Here is a 26015-nt window from a genome sequence, read left to right on the forward strand (position 1 = left end):
AGCAGATGCAGAAATGCCCAAAGCTGCGGTTCTTCAAGTGTCCACTTGAGGCTGGCTTCAATTGATACGAGTCCCCATACAACCCCATTCAAAAGATCAGAGGGAAAGCAGATAATCAAAAAGGACTGGCTGTAAACAGTAGTCTGGTGGTAACTGGGGATTTTGGTTTTGGACCTATTCTGTTTAGCAGCTAAGGAGGAAGCAAATGGATAAACATCGGCATCACTTGGGGGGTTATTGGTCTGATGGTTTGGGCACGCACTTCATATATGGATTCAAGGTTCTTTGTTGAAGCAGCTCCTTGTTCGGCTCTCGGCCTCAACCCTTTGAATACCCTTGAAAGCCCATTCACAGCCAGAACCAGATTTTACTGCAAAGAAAAAAAAGGCTACGGGTTTGAAGGTGAGTGCATTTTAGAGGTTTGCTCAGGGGCATAAAGCTTGCCTCAGCTCCACCTTAGAGTTTGCCTTGTCACCTTAACTGGAACGTGTTACCATATTGTACCAAATATAAGATGATTTTGATTGTAATAATTTTATTTTCTATTAAGTGCCAGATCACAGGAGAGGTAATTTAAAATTACCCCTCTTATATGTAACAGAATAAATTCACCCTCCATATAGCAGAGAGTCAGGAAAAATAATGTGCCAACCACCACAAGAGATGTAGAAAAAACACTTTTTTAAACCTCCCTATGTAGCCAATCAAAACGTGGTCCCTAAAATTAAAACAACCCCACTTTTTAAAGAAAATTTCACAGAGAGAAAAAAAAACATTAACTTTGTCTTATAATCAGAACAATACGGTACTTAGAGACAAGATCAACTAAAAAGTACAACACATAGTATAACTTCATTTATGTGCTGAGATTTTTGCCACTAGAAGCCAAATTTAAAATAGTATGTTGACTTTTAAAAAGGATGATCTGAAAGTAATTTTAACATTGAAACTGGATTTATTTGCTTTGAAATATTATTTAACCCACTTGAAATTCAACATGACGCATTCCTTAAATTCAAAAATTAGAAAAATCATTTTTAGTTCAGCAAGAGATGACATGCCCGTTTTATTTAACAGTTTCACAGAAAAACTTATTTACGTCTATGGAAGTTCCTCTCACACATAAACGAAATGACTAAAACTGAAAAGTAATACATTTCCATTCATCTATCTGGATAGCTATGAGCACATGAGCAATTGAGAGGAGCACATGTCGAGAAGAGAAACTGAAACATAAGTATCAACCTCATCACCCAAGTATTGACCAATACTGATCCCAACACAGGCATCAATATATCAATATTCTCGATTGATCAGCACACCACTACTCACAACTATATATAGATCTATATTTATTTTTTTGGGGAATGGATTAAAGAGCCGCACATCAAAAGTTAAGAGCCACATGCGGCTCGCGAGCCATGGGTTGGCCACCCCTGCTCTACAGTCTCTGGCTGTAGCGAGCTGAGCTGGTGCTTTTGCCATTGCGATTAAAGACCAGGAACTCAATCATCAGGTTTTCTTGAAACTGAGGTATTTGCAGATGGGGAGAAGATTTCTGTGAATCTGTGCTCTGTTACTCTTCTTCACAGATGTATATGATGTGATAGTCATGCCTCGCTGAACTCATAGAAAGTGCTGCTCTGAGCATTTTTTATGGAACCTATTGCCTCAACACACTTCATGAGCTGGATATCAAAGTTTTTGTTCCATTTTTCCAGATTTCTGATATTGGAAACAGAAAACTTTTGCAAATACATAAAAAATATCTGCTTTATCTTTCTTTAAGCATTATAAAATGCGCACAAGTAGCATTGAGTTTTCAACGTTTGCAAGTTTTCTGTAATTTGAGTTTACCAAAAATGCCTTAAAGGTGCAAAAATCTTGAGCTTGAAGTGTTAAAATGTGATGATCAGCTCTCCTATTTCCTTTTTAATTCAGTGGACTGTTAAAAAGAGAGAAAATAACCACGCATCATATTAATGTTTTTGCATTTCCTCCTCCAGTTAATGCGATCACTTTTTGTTCCTGCTGTGCAAAATCTCAAAACCAATTTACTTTGCTTTGCTTCCATTAGCATAATTCCTCTGTGTGTCAGTGGACCGCTAACCCCGTATGACTCACTGAGATTGCTGCTTTTCTCTCCTCTGCAACTTTCATTTTTCACCTGACTGACGATGTTAATGGAAATAATCTTCTCCATGCAAGTTAACGCTTAATTCATGCAGGAGTTTGATATTTCGGCTGAAGCTGCAAACAGATAGTTGAGGATGTTTTATTGAAGAGAAGATAACTTTAATGTGAGTGCACATCCTGAAGGCCAGTTCAGGCGTTAGCTCACAGACTCCACAGCAGGAGATTTCAGATGAAAAATAAATTTTGCTGCTGTGACAGAGTGCTGCAGAAGTTAGAGAAAACTGAGAGCAGATTCAAGGTGTGTTTTCCCTTCAGGCTGAACTGAGGTCACTGCAGATTTGTATATATCTGCATGTGTGTCCAAAGTGTGTCATATCTGACTTTACAGCCATGAAAAGTAGAACAAAAACCTGAGGAGCACTTTAGATCCTTTGTGTGCTGGAAATACTTCACAGGTCCCACCAGCCTTAGCTTTAGCATCACTACGCTTAGGGTGTGCACGATTAAAAATGATCATTTGAGAGGATGTTTTTACACTTCTAAAGAGGTTTTTCTGAGTGTTAGCATGCTGAAGTAGCAGCAAGATGAGCTCAATAATTCAGAGGAAGCAGGAGGAGGAGGAGGAGGGGCAGGGGCAGACCGAGGGAGCTGAAGTTGGCAGAAAGCAGAAAAACTATTTTTAGCAGTGTTCATAGATGTCTGTGTCTGTTCAGAGATGAGTGAATTGTGCAGGATGATGCTTTAGAAAGTTCCCATCAGTCTCCTCTCTTCGCATCGTTGTACTTTTCACCTGTAGGGGGGGTGACAGCTTTGCAGGACGCTTCATCTCTGCAGGGAGTCCAATAACAGAATTTCCCAGGTTGCATGAAAGCAGCATCCTTCCAGATCTCAGCACAGCCTCAGTGACGCGTTAACCCTTCATCCTGAGTTTGTATTTGATCACTTTTAGTTTTACTGGTGTTGTTAAACTCAGGTTAACAGCTCAGGCAGAGATGTTCTCCGCCCTCTCAGGGTGTCTGCACGTGTGCCGTCCGTCCTCTGTCTCTCTTTCATCCTGACCATTCTGCAGACGAGCAGAAACTTAAATGAAAGTACTTTATGATGTGAAATCATTTCATTGATCGGAGGCTGATGCTGCTGAGTCCCATTTGGCAGATGCTTTAACCCGGCATGCCCTGCAGCAACAGCAGCAGCAGACATGTCTGGTGTTAATGTTTCCTGTTGGTTTGTCGATGTTTTTGGCTTCATGACAGAGTGGAAGAGTAGATAATAAGCTCTACTTGTCCTCTTTTGTGAAGTTTTACTGGTTAATCTTTTTAAATACATGCACTTTTTAAGATTTCTGTACAGTTAAGAAATGGTTTACAGCAGCAAAATATTTGTGCATAAAAACAATCAGCTTATGAGAAAATATTAGCAGTTAATGCATCTGCATAAATAAAACAAAATATTTTGGCACTTTTTGTTTTGCTGGGCTTAATTCTTTTAATAAAATATTTATTTTTATTACACTACAAGTGCAAAAAATTTACAGCTGGATCTATGGAGGCCCTGAAGGTCAAGTGCCTTAACATTTCATAATAATAAAAAACCCAACTTGTTGGCCAGAAAAAGAAAAAAATAGCGAGACCCTGAATAATGGAAAAACCCATTTGGAAAAGGCTAAAAGTTTTGCAAAAATATCTCAAAAATCTTTTGAAAAACATTTTAAAAATACAGTAAATTTGCATCAAATGTAGAACAATGTCGCAAAATATGAACCCTTCATGCATCTTATCAAATGCTTTTGTGCTTTTGAAATATTGTGTAAAATTTTTTGGCCTTTATTTTTTGCATGTATTGTTGCATTTTGTGAAATATTTTTGGTGCAGATGACCTCCCAGGCCACTGTAGATACTTTGTTGTACTTCCATCTTACCTTTACTTAATGAAATAAACTGTCTGATAATCAAAAAGTGGTGAATCCACATGTTTTTCTTTTTTATTTCTCAGTCTAAAAAACTAAACATCTTGTCTTGTAGTTATTCAGCTGTGTCAGGTTTTATATCATCAGGGTGAATCCTGTTTTTTCTGTCCTGTGATATTTTCCCCCATCTGTCTTTATGTGAAGACTCCTGGTGAGCATTTATGTCATAGTTTTTATGTCATAGTTTTTACAAGTACAGCTCCATTATTTATTTTATTATTATTTATCCATCCCTCGTCCTCGTAGTGTTTATCAGGGTTTAACACACAGCAGATATTTACCTCCTGTTCGTGTTCCTTCTTTCTTCCTAGTCAGAAAAAGGGAGCGTGACTGCAGAGCTGTGGGTCATAAAATATTTGTGTATGGATAGACACGGTAACCTGAAAGTCAGAGCAGAGGTGACTCGTCAGCCTCGAGCGGTCCTGTCACAGAGGAGGAGGAGGAAGTGGTTTCCTGATGGTCCTAAATGTATGAAGAAATAGTTTATTATCTGAGGAGTCCAGGAGGTTTATTGGAAGAGGAGCGGTCAGAGTGAACCTGTGAATAAATGTTTTATAGTTTGGCAGTTTGAATGAATACGATCTCTGTTACAACTGCTGTAAAAATGTTGTGAAAGCAGGAAACAAGGCGACACCAACCTGCTCAGTATTGATTCAGTTCAGGAGAATAAACCCTGATTAGTCTGCAGGGAGGACTGCAGGCTGGGGGTGATGGCTCTGCTAGTGTTAGCTACAATAACTGATTTTAACTGAGTTTGACTTTTTAAAAAACAGGGTATTCTGCTTCTGATGTTGTAAATGTGGATTTTAAGTACCAATGCTTGATGTTCAGACTAAACTAGGGATGCATGATATATGCATATGTATCAGCCGATGTTGGTCATTTTTTTAACATGTCGGCATCGGCTGATATACAAAGGTGGGCCGTTATTTACTCATTAGCTGCTTCAGAGCATCTTGAACGATCTTTCAAGACCCAAATAATGTTGTTTTTTATGACTATGTAAGAAGAGTAGACCCTCTTCTTTTATGTCTCTCCTCCTGTTTTTGGTCCAAAAAACAGACAAAACATACTTTTTTGGTTGGGTTCGTCTTCCTCTCCATGATCGTCTTTTCTCGCAATGCACCACTCTTTCTCTCTGAACTACCTCGACATCTCAGATTTTTTTTTTTGTAACCAATATTGATATCGTAAATACTGTTTATTGGCCACAACAGCAATATAAATATCGGATATCAGTATCAGACAAAATTTTTATATTGTGCATCCCGAGACTAAACATGCAGATTTTCAGCTCTTTATTCATTTGTTGAAGGATCCCTGAATCTGACCTTACAATGATCAAAACATCCTGTTCTAGGACCAGATCTTCACCAAATCTAACAAGACTTGCAGAAATAATGAGCTCTTTTGACTTGGGGTGGCTCTCAAACCCCAAAGTCAGCCTGTATCCTGTCCCTTGGCAGACCTCTAGAGAGCTGGCCAATCAGAATGAAGAGGGGTTGCGGAGCAGATAGCCTTAAAGAAACAACGCTTCAGACCAAGGCTGGAACAAGAATTTTCTAGACACCAGGAAGAGTTGAATAGGGATTTGTTTGAGCTGTGGATTAGAGCTGCACGATTATCGCAATCGCAATCGCAATCGCAATCGCAATCGCAATCGCAATCGCAATCGCAATCGCAATCGCAATCGCAATCCCAATGTCAGCACATGCAATCGCAAAATAGGTGCGATTGTGCAATTATTTATAAAAAGTGTTAAAAAAATGAGCGTGTTTGTGTGAGTGATGTGTGTGTGTCTGTGTGTGTGTGACTGAGCGTGAGATGACTAATCAGTCACTGTTTCAACGGGCCATGCGACTACCTGCCCCCCTGGTACGGCAGTTTAATCAGACAAGATGGAGCACAAAGAAGTAAGTGAGGCGCTCAAGGCGAAAAGAAACTCTACCTCTGTTATTTGGTGTTATTTTGGTTACCGGTTGAATGACACAGCAAAAAGATATAATTTTCAAAACGTGCAAAGCAAAAGTGGCATAAATGTGCTATTTTGAATACAAACAAAACAGTACTGTTGTGCTGTACATTGTTGTTTGTATACAGTAAGTTTGGATATTTTGAGAATTATTACACAATTAAAATCCTCAGTAATCCATCCCTGCTTTTTTCTTGATTTTTCTCCATGATAACCAAACAAGTCTGTAGACTCATGACACAATTTTTTTTATTAAATTGCAAGCACAATCGCAATCGCAATACTGTCCACCTAATCGCCAATCGCACCTTTTCCCCAAATCGTGCAGCATTACTGTGAATCATTTGTAGCTACTTCAGGGTCATCAGAGGGACAGAATAGAGACTAAAAAAACACTACCCCCTCTTTAACTTCTTCTTTAATAGATACTTAATCTTGTCACCTCCTGTGGACAAAGTTGTCATGCCAAACTTATTCTGCACATGCATAAGGAGTCACTTTGATAAAAGGATTCTTATCTTGTCACCTGGATAAAAAAAAAGAAAGTCATTTAGATTAATGTCTACAACTGACACCTACCCCTGTAAATCTCCATAGAGAAATAATCAATCATCTTTCTGTCTGTGTTTTTGGCTTTTTTAAGGTCATGTATGGATGTGTGTATTGATTTCAGTCCATTTCATAACCATAAAAAACTCCCTAGAGGAGCTTTGATCACTGAAGTATAGATTTTATCTTTGCAACTATTTCTATCTTTAATCCTCCCAAACTGGAAACCCCATCACACTTAACAAATCGATCTAACTCACCATAAAAACCCAAACCACTCCGTCTACATACCAACTTATTAATAACTGCCCAACCTTTTTAACCTGGCACCTTAAGAACACACCTGTCCTCTAAAATCATCGCATGTGGCTTTAAAACAGCAGCTCTTGTTGTTAACTGTCAGACACACACACAGAGGTTTCACGGTCCACAGGCTCTGATCTGCAATCCGGCTCGGACTGTTCCAGGATTGATTTAAACATTGCTTTCTCTCCTTTAATGGCCTGTTTTTTATACCACAGAGAAATGCTGCATGGAGCTTTGTTCACAGGGAATTTACAGCCCTGACAATGAATTACAAACAACCTTTGATCTGAATACCCTCAGACCTGCGGGCCTTAGGATGTCCCTGAATCAGGCAGACAGTCTCACCTGCTGGTTTGGTCGTAAGGAGAACAGTTAGCTCCTGAATGATGAGAGCAATCATCTGTTCTCCTCTAATAAAAGACTGGATTGTACTCAGACGATGATGGTTTAATGTCTCTAATTGAATCTAACAGCCTCTCCTCAGATAGCACTTTACTCAGGGGTCATTTATTTCACGTCCCCAGAGAAGATCACTGAACACTGTTATTAAGTTTGTAGTTTGGCAGGAAGCCACCGTGTCTCAGGTCCTAAATCCAGATAAGTGCCCATCAACAAAACTCAGATCCTGTGACATTTAGAGTGTGGGGGGACTAACATCATTTTGTGCTGGTGAAGCATGTATTCACTTTTAAAAAAGGCTTTGAATTGTCACACAGACTCTGATCTCCTTTGAAAAATGAGCTGCTGGAGGGAAAACAAACTCCCAACATGTGTGAGAAAACTGGAAAAACAAGTCCCCAACCCCCTGCACTGACCACATCAGTGACTGAGCTAGAGACAACAGCCATTAGAAACACCATGAACATCAACACACTAAAAATCACAACTGACAACAACTCCTGCCAAGATCAGATCAACCAGCAGCCCAAACTGGCGCAGTCATTATACTAAAGCCCCATTTCTGCGTAGTGGTCCGGTATGGATCAGTTCAGTTTGGTACGGGTTGGATCAGTAGAGCCTGATCCTGTTTGCTTTCCACAGCCAACCATACCCCCTCTTGGTAGGTGGTGTGTAAACCAGATGGTGATAGTTGCATGAGCTACGCAATTGTGTGTCTAACTCTATCTTCTGGGGTCAGATTGGTACGTCTGGCACCCCAACAGAAGGGTACCAAAAAGTGAGTTGGTACGGGTTGTTGATTTGGCGACCAGTCCTAATTTAGTCAAAATATGTGCCGCAACAGGACAAACCAAACTGAATTGCTCCGCGGAAATGGGGCTTAAGAGTCTGAACTCTTGGGCACCCAAAAATGGTACATTTTGGCATTTTAGATCTACAACTTGCTCGTAGTTCTACCACAGCCACAGACCTATATTTGATATATATTTAAGTGCAATGAGAAGCAGACAGATTAAGATCATGCTGCAGTCCTGTGAAGCTCAGAGTGAAGACTTAGCAGGTCAGGACTTCTCTGTCTCTGTCTCATGATTGACAGAAGCTGCTTTGCAGATTAGCATGATGCCTCTGACATGTAGACTGTAAACTGTGTAAATAGTTGAGACAGTATTGACTACAAATAGTTTATAAAGAGTAAATAGCTTGCGATAATGTTATAATTGTTGCAATTTGATTATGTTAAACTGTTACTGAGCCGTTGTTGACTTACATTTGGCTTTAGCCATGCTTGTCCTAAACCAGAGGTGCCTGGTGCTCCTAGCCCAGCATGGCTCTAAATCTCTAGCCAGACTCTTCTCCTTTGTTGTTCTCCAATGGTGGAATGAATTACCTAACTCCATATGATCTGCAGAGTCCCTTTCCACTTTTAAGAGATGTCGGAAGACTCATCTGTTAAGGGAACACTTAGGCACTTAGTCTGACACTTCTCCTCTTTGTCCTCAGGGGTAGAATGAGTCAGAGGGTCTAAGAACCAGCTCTTTGTGAATATTTAGCACTGATTGTTGAAGGTTAAATGATATTGTTAACGTTGGTTTTTAATTGTGGCTAGCTGTGCCTACATTATTTAAGATATAGAAAAAAGACACTTCCTCGGGTACTTGATGGCAGCACCTGCAGCCTAGCTCTTTATTGCACTAATCGAGGTTTACCCTTAAATTCTTGCTTGTGTTGTAAGTCACTTTGGACAGAAGCGTCTGCTAACTGAAATAGTTGAATTGGTAGTTGTAACAAATCACACTTTGGGTTTTATTACATTTTATTTATCACATTTTGGGCTCAGCACTTATGTTACATTTAAGGTTGTTGTTACATTTCGGGTCGCTACAAATCAGGCTTTCACACATCTTTATGTATGAATACTGAAAAAAGTAAAGATTTCTGATAACATCTGAAAAAAAGGAGCTAGAAAACAAAAATGTTCGGGGGATTTCTTCAAGAAATGCTCTTAATGTTTAGTGTTAAATGGTTTATGAAAAACTTACTTTTCACGTTCTTTGTTTAGAATAGAGAAATCTGATTTAATTATTTAGTAGAAATCTATATTTATAACTGAGTATGAAGCTCCTGGAGCTCAGAGTGTGACCTGACGTGCTATTTTTACTTTTATCTCTTTAGATCATTAGAGTCTGGGAGTATCAGAGGTCGGCCCCGAGAGGAAAGCCCTTGTTCTGTTACAACATCACCGGAGTAACACTATCAGCCTCTAGTTTGACTCAATAACACAGTAATTGGTTTGTTGGCCGCCACAAAGCCCCAGAGAGCTCAGGGCTGGGGTTAGGACATGAGTCAATGCAGTTTGAGGATCGCTCCTGTTGTTTGCGTTCAATACTTCATCTACAAACTGAGACTATCAAAAAACAGTTACTGCTGTTACAACTCCAATACAATTAAAAACATTTTTAATTCACAAAGATTCAAGAAATGAAAAGATCTACAATCTGACTTTGTGAGATGTCTTATAATCTGAGTGAACACCTCCCTGAACCTAAATAAACAACAGGTCCCAGATGGTTTCAAGCTCACGTCTGACTCTTTCACATGTAATCTTTTCCAGAGCCTCCCCAGCAGTGCGATGGAGGATGGGAAGCCGGTGTGGGCGCCCCACCCAGCGGACGGGTTCCAGCTGGGGACTATCGTGGACATCGGACCCGACAGCCTCACCATCGAACCTCTCAAACAGAAGGGAAAGGTGAGAGTGACCACGAGCTCATACAGCAGCTGGACAAATCCTGCTTTGATTTCCTTCATGAGTCAGAGCTCACAATGAAAACGTATAATTTCCATCTGGAAATGTTTGGTGAAAAACTGTTGCCTTTCTGTTATTAGAAAGGAAGTGGAGTACTAAAAGTAGACTCGTTACAAGTCCCATGTGCATGTTTGACTCAGTTTTCCAGTTTTACACCACAGCATGGACATGTTTTGGCTTTTTGGGAACAAACATTGTGTGGGGACACTTTGTTCAATCAAAACTCTCAAACTTTGGTGGCTGAGTGCACATGCCTGCATTCATTTTTATGTCCAGCATGAGGTGACTCCTTTTGTGTTGACATAAGAATAAGCTACGTATCAGTCTATATATTTCCTTAGTAACTGTCATTCTACTGACTCTAAGGTCTTAATCATGAGATTAATGTTTATGATAGCTCAGCACATTATTCATCATGTTAAGTACGACTCATACCTAGTCAAACAAACATAAAGCAGAGTATACTTCAGGACTTGGCTACCTGTAATTAAGGATTAACTTCCACCTGTAAGCGTAGAAAGAGATGTATCAGGGTGCATATTGACGTCGTGTCCAGATACGGCCATTTTTGTTTCTTGGTTCAACATAGTGCCTGAGCTTGAGGCCTTACATGTTGTTTTCACATCATTACAGCCATTTCATATAATAACTTGAAATAGTTTTTTTTGAACAGCTGTTCAATTTGACAGCACGAGATAACTCGGTGCCAGGATATTGTATCGTAATGTAACATAAGGTGTCTCGCCATATCCTCTCAAATCATATTACACTGCAGTTTAGCGTGATGCATCAACCCCTGATCCTATGATTTTGTAATGCATCATATCATATTCTATGTTAGCATTTATTATTGTATTTTAACATAACGTTTATTATGTATGTATTAATGCAGTCTCACATCACATGGCTTAATCAAATGCTTTGTTTAAAACATCACAAGCTTTTAACAAAATATATTATATCTTACTGTGTCTTATCAAAACAAACATCCTAAAGTATCTTACCGTTTTAAACACGATGCTATGTAAAATGTTTTGTCATCATGTTACTTAATGTGTTATGTATTTTTGAGTTACATGGCCTACCAAAACATATTGTAGAAAAAGGCACCATAAATGTAAAATAAAAGCATAGCATAGCATAGCATACAGCAAGATGTTCAGATCATAATGTAACGTAAAATTGGATCATAATGTAACATACTGTGACGTGTTACAGATCCTTCTCACAGCATCTTTAACGTAACATACTAAAACATTTCAATACCCAATTATGGGGTAAGATATTCATAATTTAACCTTACACACTATGAGTTTTTATCATAACTTAATGGAAGCTAATTGTAGCAAAAAAAAAAAAACATTTTTATACTGTTCTTGAAATTGTGTTGAAATTGGTATTATGTCTGGTAGGGCATCATGTCCAACTGTCATAAATTATTCAATCATTTAAAAAAAAACATCTGTTTAGAAGTCAATTGATCTGGACCTGAATCTAAAATATGTAAGAAAACACACAGTGTAAAAGACAAAAGCATTGACAAGAACCAGACTTTTTGTGTAACAATATCTTCTGTAAAAAGTCAGTCATGAAATGTTAAACAGAGACATTCAAACATGCTAGCTGGACATTAATATTAAAATTATAAATATAATAAATGCTCATAATGAACAGAAACACAGAACTCAACATAATCTAACACTCGCACTGTAGGAAGAGTGCAGAAGATGGAGTTGTTAAAAAAAAAAAAGTCCTCTTTGAACACCAGCAGCTGCGACAAGTTGAGTTAAAGGATTTAAAAACAGCTGCTTATTTGTAGTTTTCCTCTTCAAACGTCACACACATGATGAAACACAGCCCACTTTAAACACACAGTCTGTAATGAGATCCATGTTCCCATTAAACCCTGACAGTTCTGTGTTTTATTGGCCCGCAGCACACAAACTTAGTGAGGAGCTTCTCACAAAGGGAGTCCTCGCTCACTGAGGCGTTCTGGGAAAAGATTACCCAGATGGACACCAAGCTTTGGGGGTTACCACAGCTACGAGCTCTTAGTGACATTAAAAGCTTGACTGAGGGCCAAACAGCACCTGAACCAGCAGAAAAGTGACTTAACACGGAGCGGGAGGGGGGCGGGGCCAGATGAAGCCTGTTTGTCTTCGGGCTGAGAGGAGCCACTCCACTTCAGATACACTAATTTACTCTGCACTCAGGAAAATTAGAGCTGCAGGCTGTCAGCGGCTCCATCTGGAGGTGAAATATTGAGTGAATGACGCTTTATTGGTTCAGGAGCAGTGACCTGTTCCACAGAGGATTAGTGAGAGGGTGAATCATTAACATGCTGAGGGTGAATCAAAGGAGGCTGACAGGGACGAGAAAGAGATGTCGGCGGGAAACTTGACAGGAGCTTTAAAATATCCCTCATACAGCTGTTAGTGCCGTAAAAACACAAGAGAAGTACAATTCCACGTCCTGCTGGAAAGGAAACGTGTAACCAATACATGTTCATGTCGTAGAAATCCCAGAATCTGTAGATGATCATAGCACTTCACTTAAAAAAACACACAAGACCTCCATGAGAGAATAAGATCATCACATCGCAATGAGTAGGCCTCAAACACAAAGGTCTGTTCATAGCTCCGCCCCCTAAAAAGCCCTTAGGGGGCAGGCCAATCACAAGGAAGGGGGTTTCTTAAAGAGGCAGCAGCTAAAACAAAGTGTTTAAAAAAGAAACTGGAATAAAAGTTTTCCTTTTTTGAGCTGTAAATCATGTAAAGATACTATGGGAGCACTAGAAGGACAAAAAAAGACCAAAGACTAAGCAACCGCTAATGCCTAAACTTAAAGGTAGGGTCTCCAGGAATTGTCATTACTTGTTAGTGAACACAACATTCAAACTCTTTGGATCAGTGCCAGTGGCAGCACACACCCACAGCTTCTGACAGTGACTACATGAACACACTCCACTTGCCCAGCAACCACTTGTAGCATTGTGTTTCTTTGTGAGTAAGACTCGAGAGCCATGTACCTGACTTGCCATGTTAGCACAAGCTGATCAAGGGTGTTTGTCACATACCTGCTTAGCAGAAAGCTAACTTGCTTCACTCTTCATCCTGTGCTGTTCTCCAAGTTCATGAAAGCAAGTGAAAGTCAAGCCAAACTTCATCCTCATTTAGGAAAGCTTTATCTGTTTAGTGTTTGGTTTCACTTTGGTTGTGTTTTTCTAGCTCCATGTCAGAATAACTCCTTCCACTTGCTACCATCAACATGTATGGAGGATGTCTGTCTTTGGTTTATGGAAAGAGAGGAAGGTTTGGACAGAAGTATTTAGACCCAAACCTGTGTCTGAAAGATGACAGCATTTTCCCACCATCAGCATCGTTTGGCTACATGTGGATGTGTCCTCGTCAGATCTGTGCTCAGTGTGTGTTTCCGGGCTGTAGCTGAGGGCCTCTGACAGTCAGAACAATGTCCTGTCTGTTCCTCTGCAGCCAGTTTGTGCCAGTGTGTGTCGATGTGCTCACTCTCTGGCAGAGCTCCTGTGGTGGACGTCAGGAGAGCGACAGAGAGCATGATACTCTGTCATACTATCAGCCACTAAGGCCTAGGCTTTGTCCCTGCAGACTGTCAGTCCTGGAGGACGTTGATGTTGGAGATTGATGATTTTGAAAAGGTTAAAGGGATGTTAGTTGTAGGTATCAAGGGCAGAAATTGGAGTTCAAGCAAGGTTTAAAGTTTTGAGATCCAGAAAAGTTGTGAAACAGTGCAGTGGCAGAGTTTCTCTGTGCCCTGCAGCTCTCACACAAGATCTGTTTGAATGTTGTTCGGCAGGTTTGTGCTTTCACTTAAAAAGGGTGAATTTAAAAACTTGTGATATTGTCACTACTCAGGATGTGCGTGGTGCATGTTGTTCTAAGAGCTTTATTCATGTGGCCCAAAATGTGATGTCAAAGTAACAACGTTGCCCCTTTGGTCAGATTTACAGGGCTGTTCTCCCCCTTTTTAACACCTAGCTTTGTAGCATGCCATAGTTTTTGAGTATTTTGATCCAGAAAATGGAGATCAAGTTCTTTCTGAGTTCTTTCTGAGTTCTGAGTTCAAGTTCTCTTCATCTGTGTCAGCAAAATCAGGATGCAGTGAGCAGAGAACCATGGTACTGCACTGACAGAAGAGGTCGTTCCCTGTGTACCACTTGGAGCTACAGTGAGGAGTTTTAAGGCAAAAATACATTTTCAGACTTTTTTTGTTTTTGCCTTTATTCAGAGAGGAGTAGACAGTGTCTACAGCAGGAGATGGGGTGAGAATGTGGGGTGACATGTAGGGAAAGACACCAAGCTGTTTGCTTGGGCACCACCCTATGGGGTAAGGCTGTTACCGTCACTGTTCACATACTTCTGTGCGTTCTTTATGTTAGCATTACTGTTGACCAATACATCCACCAAGGAGGGGCAGGCCAGAGTCAAAGTTAATGACAACAACAACTAATTCAAAAACAAACTTGGCGACTTTAGAGGAAGTATTCCTAATACCTCTGGCATCAAAAACAAATCAGAAGCAGAAGTTCCTCACCAACTCGCAAATTTTTTTTTCAAAAAGTTCCTCCATTGTTATTTCTTCTTTGCGTGTCACTAGAGCTACATATCGGGTTGTAACAGCAACACTGCCCCTAATGGTATCCAGTAGTACTGCTTCATATGTATCTGTAAGCTTTATGGAAACTTGCAAAAATACAGAAAAAATGAATGCAGACAGAAGACTCTGTCCATATCCAGATCTGTATTTAATATTGAGCCTAAATTGGCCTTAAGCCGTCAGCTTAGTGTGCCAAAGTAAACATCAGTCTTTACATTTAGCATTAGCTATCAGGTGATTTAAATGCATGTAAACATTTCAGCAGAGCGAGGGTCATTGTTAAAATTTTGGACTTAAATTTGTCACAGTGAGAGATATGTTTCACAGCAGGATGGAATAAAAAAAAAAAAGCTGTCACTTGTTCAGGACAAGATAGGCTAGGATGTCAGAGGTAAGATCTTGAACACAGGGGGCGCCAAATTCCATGCAGACTGAGAGTTCCTCACAGGAGCTTTAACTTCTCCTGACATGTTGTTTTCCGGGCTGAGCTCCTCCCATTTCTTTTCTAACTCAATCAAACTTTTAAAAAGTCATATTTTTAAATACAAACTGAAACAATATGTTTTTTTGGGGGGAAAAGAGTCAAAATTTGAGTTTGTATCTGCAAATCTGTGCATGTCAGCGAGCTATACATTAATTGATGGTATAAACATCGGATGCACAGTCACGTTAAAGCATCGATACAAACTATTGGCTGAGGTTGTTCCTGGGATTATCTCTGCTCCCACTTACACTTCCTCTGCTCCGTACAGGGAATGAAAGGGTGAACAGTGTTTAGCTTCTCTCCCTAAGTTTTGGCCTCCGTCACCTCCTCCTCCTCCTCCCTCTTCTCTTCTCCTCTCTCCATTCTCCTCACGCGGCGCAGCGTGGTGGAATCCGTCCAGTTTGGGCTGAGAATGTGGAACATGCCACCGCTGGAAAGAATGAGTCGACTGTACGTCACCTCGGCCCTGCAGCCTCAGCGCCCTCTTAGAGGGAGCCTGCTGCAGGAGCTGGTACACCTCCCTCTGCACAACATGGAGGTCACATGTGGAGTCCTCATAAAGCCGGGCTGATTAGTTCAACATGCCGAGTTTCAGCAGGGATGGAGAGTGTGTGGAGAGTAAAACCACTGTCTGATGCCGAGTTTACAAGAAGAAGAAATGAAGTTGAACTCAGCAGGAAAACTTGACACCCTTAGGTTTCTGAAGAGGTGTTTAAAGGCCTAATATTGCATGTGTGTGTATTAGAAACAGGCAAAGAGGTGAAATTTTAACAATACCAAGAGAAAACAAGCAACAGCAAGTCAAGACCCGCTAACAAAGATTTGGGGTGTCTTCAGCTCTGTGATGTAAGAAGTGTCATAAAACTTACAAAACCTGTCTCTAAGTGAGCTCTAGTGATTCTAAGCTGGATATGAGATGAGAGTAAAACTTTATCTGTGAAGCTTTGTTGTACAAGCTTCTATTCCATGTGAGTTCATCATCCTGTGAATAATTCAGAGTTTTGGACGAGTTGACTCCTCTCTGAACTGTCTCTGCCTCTGTCCACTCTTTTCTCACTCTGATCCCATTTCTCCAAATTATTCATCAGGCCAGCAGCAACAGGAGTGGGTGCTATTTTAGTCTCTGGATGAAAACAAGTTCAAGCTCCCAAAGAACAAACCTGAGAGCAGAGACTTTAGAGCAAAGATGAAACAACTTGGTTTTTGAGGTCATATCTTCAAAGCTTTTCACAAGATCATCACAAGAAATTCATGAAATCATCACAAGATCTCTTTAGGATCCGCCCAGACTTGAAGAGATCTTCACAAAATCTTAACAGGATCTTGGAAAGATCTTGATGAGAACTTTACAAGCTCTTCAAGACATCTGCTTGAGATTATTACAAGATACTTTCAGGATCTTCCAGAGATTTGCCTGAGATTGTCATGATATCTTCACAAGATTGTCAGCAGATCTTTACGAGAACTGCTGAAGATCTTCACAAATTTTTTTGAAATCTTCATGAGACTGTCACAGGAACTTCAAAATCTGCTCAAAATCTTGAGTAGATGGTCACACTAACTTAATGGGATATTTAAAAGATCTTTAAGAATGTCACCAGATATCTTTGCGAGATCAGCCTTAGATCTTTACAAGATCTTAAGAGGATCCACCCAAGATCTCTTCTCAAGATCTCTGCTCAAGATCTCTGCTCAAGATCTGTCAGATATCTGCACAAAATCATCACAAGATCTTTTCAAGATCTGCCCAGATTTAAAGAGATCCCCACAAAACCTCAACGGGATCTTCGAAAGTTCTTGATGAGATCTTTACAAGATCTTCAAGACATCTGCCTGAGATTGTCACAAGATACTCAAAAGATCTTCCAGAGAGATCCTTCCAGAGATTTTCCTGAAATTGTCACGAGATCTTTACAAGTTCTTTTTAAAGGTCTTCATGGGATTGTAACAAGACCTTCAAGATCTGCCCACGGTTTGGAAGAGATAGTCACCCATTGCTGAACTAGTCAGTGTAGGGGGATTGTGGAGTTGGTAGCCTTAGAGAGACAGCAGCTAAAGCATTTCAGACAGAGGCTGAGATGAAGGTTTTCTCATATATGTCTTTGTCTTACAAAAAATATCGTCCCCCTTCTGAAAAAAAAAACGTGTCTGATTCTTACAGACTTATTTCTGTCTCCGAAGTTGTTTTGTTGTTTCATGATTTTTGTAGTTGCTCAATCAGCTGACACACTCTCTTCTTTTCTTTTGCTTTCAGACCTTTTTGGCTGCTATAAACCAGGTGTTTCCTGCGGAGGACGACGTCAACAAACATGTGGAGGATAACTGTGAGTCCCCCCTTTCTCTTACAAATGACCAACCAAAGATTTTAAACTTTGGCTGAATATTTGCTCCCTTCCAATCCAATCCACTTTATTTATATAGCACATTTTTAAAAACATTTCAGTTCACCAAAGTGCTGCACAGTTAAAATAACATAAAAGAAATAAAATCAATTTACATAACACATAACACATATGTGTCAGGGAGCATGATTTTTTCTTGATTGAATGTGTGGTCATCATAGTTAAACAGTTTTAATGGGTTCCTGTGACAATTCTGTGTCATTTTGGTGTTTTCTCTGAAGTTTGGTTGAATGTTGCTGTAACTGTGTTTGTTGTGTCTCTCAGGTTCCTTGATGTACTTGAATGAAGCCACTCTGCTCAACAATGTCCGAGTGAGATACAGCAAAGACAAAATTTACGTAAGTGTGGACACAACGCCAGAAAACCTCATCATAGAGAGAAACGGCTTCTGAAATATTTTAGGTCAAAGGGGGATCTTTGAAAGGTGTCAACAACACTCAAGAAACACACAAAAACAGCACAATGCACCACAAATTCAGTTTTTAAAATAAAAACCCTTTGTCAATTATCGTCAAAGAACATATATTGTAATCAGACCATTTATCAGCCAAATGTCTCATTTGGGCTGAGATTTGTGCCAACAGAAACTGAATTTCACTTGTTATTTTGTATTTGAAAAGTGCTCTCTGAAATTGAATTTAATGTTTTGAAACTGAATTTGTATGTTTTGAAACTGCTTTTACTTGAAAAGTAAAGTGTTAAGTATTCGAGTGACTCTGAGATCCAAAAGCAGCAAATGCTATGTCATTGATCACTCGGCACCACCTGCCAATCACTCATTGACACCTGCCAACTGCCATGACACCTGCCAATCTTTCAGTGACACCTGCCAATCGTCATTGACACCTGTCACACATTAGCAGGTGTCACTTAGTGATTGGCAGGTGCTGTTGACTGGGTGTGGGATCAGTGGCATACCATAAGCCACTTTTGAATTTTGCTTCTGGTGAGAGAATTCTTTCAATTTCAATTCAGTTGAGAAATACAAAGTTCAATTTCAGTGTAGTGTGCCTTGACTATCACGCCATCTGCGTCCGTGAGGAAGAGTAATCAAGCATAGACACGCGGAAATCAAAATTTTCTTCGATTTTCCCCACTCAAATTTTTAACTTTTCAAAAGGCTTAGGGAAAGTGTGTGTCTTTTACTCATTTCTAACCTTTGTAATTTTTAAAATATGTAATATTTTTAACTTTTGTTTCTCTATTGAAATGAACAGCAGGTGTTTTGTCACCATGGAAACCACACAGTCAATGATTTAATAAGGGAAAGAGGAAAACCAGCTTGTTTACATAAAAAGTCAGAATCTGTGATCCAAATGAAAGCACACCATGAAATGCTGAATCGAACAAGTTTCTCAGATTTTGCTGTAAAATTTCTGCAAGCAAAACACCCCATTAGGGACGTTTCTTTTGCAGGAAACATGGCAAAAACAAGACTGCACGCAACAGCAACCCAGAGCCATCGTGTTACAATTTGGAAATTAGGACTTTATTTGCTCCTCAGCACTACAGCACTGGTCTACAAGTTTATTCCTGTCTACTGCTTTAAAGATAAGGGATTAAATACATTCAGGAGTTGAATCAAAAAAGTAAATTAGATAAAGAAGTCAGCAGCATAAAACTCCTTTAAGCTGAAAGCAGTTGGAGCTCCAAACACCAAGATGTACCTAAAGACGACCTGATGCAACATCAAACTAGTGTTTGTTTTAACCTGCCCGCAGCACCTCTGGGTGGAGTACACACACACTTACTCACATTTACACATGGATACTTACATGCAAACACTTAATAGCACACTCTCCTTTTAGCTATAACTTGCAGGAACATGTCTTATCCTTCAAATGCATCAGTGATAATCATCATTAGCTTCTTAAAGGGCCGGCACAAATACAGGAAGGACAGAAGTGATTATGATAAGAAGTGAATAACAAAAGAAATACATGGAAACTGACAGTGTATTGGTCAGTGACAGGCTGTAGATGTGAACAGGTGACTAGTGTTGTAAGTACTGGGGTATTCGACCCCTCATGGTCTCAGTTTGACTCAAACTTTCTCTTATTTCTCAACTTTACCTTACCCTAGTCCTTGCAAAGGCAGAAGTCTCCTAAAAACACACACCTGAGCACACAGGACTCAGGTGACCTCAGGTGTGTTTACTCTGTCCTTCCTCTGATGTGAGTCCTTTGCTGGCTGACACTGACCTCAAGTGGTTGGAAAGAGGAACTGACCCTGAATGTAAAAGGATTTCTTTAGCTTCTTTTGGTTGTGATGGAATAAAAGAGTGAAACTTTTGAGTTTTTTATAATCCCCTGAGGATCACACTGTGTATTTACCAAATCAATTTTAAAAATCTGTGTCTCACCCTGTAACTGACATGTTTTCTTTCTCTCTTTCTCCTCTCGCAGACTTTTGTAGCCAACATCCTGATCGCGGTGAATCCGTACTATGACATCCCAAAGCTTTACTCTCCAGAGACCATCAAGCAGTACCGGGGCCGGTCTCTGGGAACGCTGCCGCCACACGTCTATGCCATTGGTCAGTCACACACATAGACACACCCATGCACCACACACAGAAAAAACCAAACACATGCACAGCATGCATTTGTGAAATATTGCATTAAGAATCACTCTTAGGACAGCCCAAATACTAAACAAATGCTAAAGAAGCTATTACAAACTTTAAACTGATTTGTTCAATAAAAACACATCAGACAGTTGAGTATTGGGTCAGTTCGGTACAATGATCCACTAATGAAGATCAAACGTTTTATTATAAGACACAATTTTTGTTGCTTTGCTTCATGTTTATGTAAAACCAGCACATTTGAAAGTTCAGCAGTTGGATCCACTCTGCAGAAATATAGACCAACTAACAGCTTACGAGACAAACCAAGATCTGGGCATCCAACGGTTTCTTTAGCAAGAAATGACCTTATTTGGATCCACATGTGCAGGGCTCAGTGGTGGAATCAGTCTCTCACTGATTCCACCACTGAAAGTACTCCTGTAGCTCACCAGCATATCATGAAGCGGGTGGGGCACATAGTCCAAGATGACATGCAGCTTGTACAGCATCCACCTCTGTCAGAGAGAGATGCTTGCTTCTGCACATGCTCTGTTCTGTTCAGGTCAAAACTGGATGTTTCAGCCACTGACAGTAAAAAAGAAAGGATGTCATCTCGCTTGGCTCAAAGTGAGGTCGCTACAAAAACTGCTGTCCCTGGTGGCTGGCTACAGTAAAGGTCAAAAACTCTGTCTCCTCAGTCATTCCAGATGAGCTGTTTTCAAACTCTAGAAAATAAATTCACCTTGTTGAAATGCTTCTCACATCAAATGTGGTGATGTGAAGACATTATTAGGCTGCATTGTGTCCAAGTCCTCTTTTTTCTGAAAAGTTTCTTTTTCACTAGTTATTAGAGGTTAAAAACAGGGTTCTTCCGTTACATTTTACAATAATTGACAGCTGCTGTTTTGGTATATTTTTTTCAGGAATAGTAAGATATGTTGGGAGGGAGAGCCAAGACTCTCAAAAGAAAAATAAATATTTTTGTCACCCAGCTCCACTCAGATTCTCTTGGAGTCCCTCATAGTCTCTCCTGCACAGACTCTGGCTGCACAATGGCAGGGCCCATACTGGCTGCTTTTTTTTTGTTTTTTTTTTTTGCTTCAAAACTGTACAATGGTAAAGGCAGAGCCAAGCTGTCCACTCTTTGTACATTCTATGGCTGAAACAAGATAATGCCCTTTGCGACATATCCAGAGTCAGCATAACTTGGCTGCAGGGAGTACAAGATCCAAGTCTTAGAGTGGCCTTCTCAATCCTCGAACATGAGCCCCACTGAAAATCTGTGGTGGATTATCTCAAGGTCTGTTTCAAAGTATAAACCAAAGTATTGAGAAGAATTAAAAGCACTAATTCAAGAGTAATGAGACAAGATGAGCCCTGAACAGTGTGAAAGGCTTGTTAGGAACATGTCAGACAAAACAGCTCTACTACGTGCTAATGGCAGGACGACCAGATATTAACATGATGATGTCATGGGTTATTTAATTCAGTGCATACATATTTGTTGATACCGGCATACAAATATTTCTTGATAATATTGAGATTGTGTTAAATTTGAAAGGTGTCTGAAAACTTTTTCCTCCACTGTATGTGGGTGTTTGGTTGTGTTGTTGATCACTTTGGGTCCAAATCCTGATTGTTGAGTGTTAAAATTCTTCAAATTTTGTTAAAAATGTGTGTTGTGTATCATATATTGTTCTTTATTAAAATCAAGCAGTGCCTAATCAGCATTTTATTATGTTTTTAATTAAAGGGCCTCTCATATTTTAGTATTTAAAGGTTGAAACTGAAATATTTCTGCCTTGAAATGTCTGCACAGAATCTTTTTGTTACTGTTTTCCTGTTGGTCACTGAAATACTCTGCGACTGACCATTTATCGATCTTTTGTTTTCATTGTCGACTCCATTCATGAATGTCCTGCTGCAGTTCCTGATGTGTCCACCAGGTGGCAGTCAGCACTTAGATTTTAAGTCAGTTGTGTGTCAGAGTCTGATCTAACGTCTGTCCTCTGTCTCTGTCTCTGTGGTCTCCAGCTGATAAAGCCTACAGGGACATGAAGGTCCTGAAGATGAGCCAGTCCATCATCGTCTCAGGGGAGTCCGGGGCCGGGAAGACCGAAAACACCAAGTTTGTGCTCAGGTGAGGAAGAAGCAGAGACCAGATACTGATGGGAGACGTGTTTAAAGAGCATCATGTTTGTTTCACTGGGTGTGAATAAAGCATGTCAAAGCAAGACGGGTGACGTCAGAGAGTCTTCAGATTAAAGAAGAGATCTGAAAGTGGTCTGAGAGTCTGCTTCAAGGCTGTCTCTAACCAAGGATTTCAGGCTCCATGCTGTGAATTATTGGTCTGATATGTTGCACGGAAGGGATATGATTTACTTGGATGTTTAAAACAACCCTTGCTCTAGTTTTGTCTGGGTACTCAGATTAATTTGGCATCAAGACTCCAGATTCTTTTTAAAGAGTCTACTTGTTTTTTTTTAGCAGAGGAACAGGATCCATTTTGCTGTGTTGTCACCAGCTGATTGTGACAGTCTGAGGGCCTGAAACCAAACTTAAGCTCTGAACAGCTTCAGCCCCGTTTCCACCAAGTAGTCCAGATTTGATCAGTACAGTTTGATACGGGTTGGATTGGTGAAGCCAGATCCTGTTTGTGTTTCCACTGCCAGTTGTGTCCTTCTTGGTGGTCAGCGTGTTAACTGCTGGATGCCAAAAGCGGCGTCAGCAACATAATAGCGTGACGCCGTAGGGGCGGAACACAGTGTACCCCGCTAATAAATCCTATGAAGAAGAAAAATGCAACACAATAAACAAAAAGCAATGATGGAAGACATCCATAAATTCATCGTCAGTGTGATTGGCAAGTGGGGGGGGGTTACAGCAACTGCTGTTGCATGGGAGGTGACAATTTTTTGACCAATCAATGGCCTGCAGTGTTTCCAGCTCCATCTCCTGGGATTATCGGTATGCCTGGCACCCCAACAGAAGGGCACCAAAAAGTGGGATGGTTTGTCGCTGTAATTTGGGGACCTATCCTGGGATTAGTCAAAGGATAGGCCACAAAACATGGGCTGTACTGAGATGAACCAAACTGAACCACTTGATGGAAATGGGGGTTTATCTCAGTTTATTATTGCACCAAAGAAATTTAATGAAAAGGGAACATATCTCCTTAAAGGGATCCACTATATTCTTAGAAGACCTGTCAGTCAGAAAATTAGGTTGGATTTAGTTTACATTTTTAAATCCGGACTGACTGACAAGCCTTCTGACAATAAACCCTGAACCGTCAATTCCACGGGCATGAATCATTTCCTATGTTTTATTAGTATCTCCTTTGGTTGCCTTTCTTGTCGTTTCATGTACTCTTCAAAAATCTCAGTAAAACTACTGCTACTATTTTTTACCTTCTTTGAGCTCACAGCTGCTCAAATGATTTCACTTTCATTTTTTTTCCCTCAGTCTAGATTTTCTCGATTTAGATATTCATTTCTCCTTGACTTACCCTCACTTTAACTTTGATATCACTGAATATTCAAGCCGTCACTTGAATGTGTGCAGATTTTTTATATACTGCTATTTACTTAGTCTGCCCTATCTCCTGACAGATACCTGACCACCTCCTACGGAACAGGCCAGGACATAGATGAGAGGATAGTTGAAGGTATGTTTTTTAAATCTCTTCACGCCTTTCTCTGCAGTTATAAATCTGTTTTAATGACTCAACCTTTACCTCCTCTTTCCTCTCAGCAAACCCCCTGCTGGAAGCTTTTGGAAACGCAAAAACAGTCCGCAACAACAACAGCAGCCGCTTCGGGAAGTTTGTGGAGATCCACTTCAACGAGAAGGTGCAGCTTACTTTCCTTTTTATCATCAGAGAGTAATAGTAATATGTGCTTTAAACTTCAGAGTTAATCTCCTGAGAGTCTTTTATCAACGATGTAAAAGCTATGAATAAAATATGATGCCTAATAGAAGCAGTTATTCAGCATAAACTGTTTATATTGATCTTAAATTATTCATATTTATGAATGTATCTGCATGTATGAATAAATACAATATTCCCGCTGTCGTCCCGGATGCTTACACGGCGAAACAGAGCGTAATGAGGCGTCACTTCATGCAGTTATTATCCGTCTGCAGAGCTGCATACATGCATGAATCTGAATATTTCCATAAGCTTTTCAAACACACTTTAGATCCTGATAAATGATGTTGTTCTTTATGTTGTTAGTGTTTATCTTTTTAAAGTTTATTAATTTGAGTTTTCTCTGCATGCATAATTAAAGAAACTAAAGTTTCTGGAAATGTGGTGTCAGGATAAGATTAATGGCCAGACTGTATAACGCTTATAAATGCTGTCATAAATTATGAAATGATTGAAATCTTTATGATCATGTCACACATTTAAAAACAGGAGTGACAGAGTCAGACAGACAGAAGGATTGTTTCCAATGCTTCAGAACACAAAAAGAACATAAAACCCAACAACAAAAGCTGAGTTCTTTCACAGTCCGACTTTTTGGTCTGTTGCTGCAAAATATGAATATGTATGAAATAAAAAAAAAATCAATTTTGATTAACAGTGGTAAAAAAAAAAATGGAAACAGTACCCCAGATGTCATAACTTTTTCTTCACAAGCATGACTTTGTAGTGGAAGTCACAGCATGGGCTAAGAATCTGTGATTTCTGTTAGTTAAAAATCAGAAGGCCTGCCAGTCAGACAGTCGGAAGGCTTGTTAATCAGAACGCTTTCTTTCAGAAGATATGTTAGTCAGAGGGCCCATTAGGCATTAGTAAGAAGGTCTGTTAGTCAGAAGGCCTGTTAGTCAGAAGGCCTGTTAGTCAGAAGGCTTGTTAGACTGATGGCCCGTTAGTCAGAAAATTAGTTTGGATTTGAAGAATATCAACTTAATCCAAACTAATTTTCTGACTAACAAGCCTCCTAATTTCCTGAATAACAGGCCCTCTGAGGATATGGTGATCCTTCAATGGATAATGTAACATAAGTCTATCGACACCAAAAACTGGAGCTCTTATCATTGGTCAGTGGATATTCTGATGGGACAACAGTCTGTAGATTCAGTCTTTGCAAAAAATATTTTTTCCAATGAGTTAAAACAGATCTAGCATGAGCTAACCATATGTTTTGTCAATTCCAGACATCAAAGCGTGATTTCTTTGTTTTTGTGTCACCAGAACGCAGTGGTAGGTGGTTTTGTATCACATTACCTGCTGGAGAAGTCCAGGATCTGCCGACAAAGCCCTGAGGAGAGGAACTACCACATCTTCTACCGCCTGTGTGCCGGGGCACCGGAGGACATCCGGCAGAAGTTCTACCTGAGCTCCCCAGACACCTTCAGGGTACGGATGCTTTAAATCCCTTTACTCCAGGTTTACATGATCAGTTTCTAACACTAACAGGGACTAGGCACTTATCAGTAAACATCAGTAAACACACTTTCAGAAATAGGTTTGTTTTTCTCATCATGTGGATCCATCAGTCTCTGAATGTGGTGTAAAACATCTCCTTAGGTAACGTCCATTTTCAGTTCATTATCTCCATCCGTAGGCTCTGTGTGCAGCAGCAGGTGTTAAGCAGAATAACTCACCTGTGGCTGAGGATGACCGTCCTTAGATATGAAATTGAAATATGCTTTATCTCTTCTTGGAAACATTTCTTGCTGTTAGTTCTGATCTGACTGAGTGAGAACAGATGTTCCCAGCATCTGGACGTCTCTGTTCCCTCTGCACGGATGAAGAGCTCATCTGAAATTAATGAAGACACAAAGCT

The 26015-nt window shown here is 40.0% G+C and overlaps 1 protein-coding gene across 4 annotated transcripts in view; it reads left to right on the forward strand.

Moving 5' to 3' along the window:
• The window catches only part of myo6a (myosin VIa), a 158253-nt gene that overhangs the window by 16265 nt on the left and 115973 nt on the right, over positions 1-26015 (forward strand). For all 4 annotated transcript variants that reach the window (XM_074684651.1, XM_074684652.1, XM_074684653.1 and 1 more), the window contains exons 2-9: positions 9940-10074; positions 17502-17571; positions 17914-17987; positions 20055-20184; positions 22252-22357; positions 23829-23884; positions 23971-24068; positions 25421-25585. In XM_074684651.1, coding sequence (XP_074540752.1) covers positions 9958-10074; positions 17502-17571; positions 17914-17987; positions 20055-20184; positions 22252-22357; positions 23829-23884; positions 23971-24068; positions 25421-25585 — 816 coding nt within the window. In that variant the 5' untranslated portion in view covers positions 9940-9957. The remainder of the gene's footprint in view (positions 1-9939; positions 10075-17501; positions 17572-17913; positions 17988-20054; positions 20185-22251; positions 22358-23828; positions 23885-23970; positions 24069-25420; positions 25586-26015) is intronic.

Source organism: Halichoeres trimaculatus, unplaced genomic scaffold (assembly GCF_033239565.1).
Source record: "Halichoeres trimaculatus isolate MK-OKI-2021-1 unplaced genomic scaffold, fHalTri1.1 fHalTri1_scaffold_13, whole genome shotgun sequence".
In the NCBI taxonomy this organism is placed as follows: Eukaryota; Metazoa; Chordata; class Actinopteri; order Labriformes; family Labridae; genus Halichoeres; species Halichoeres trimaculatus.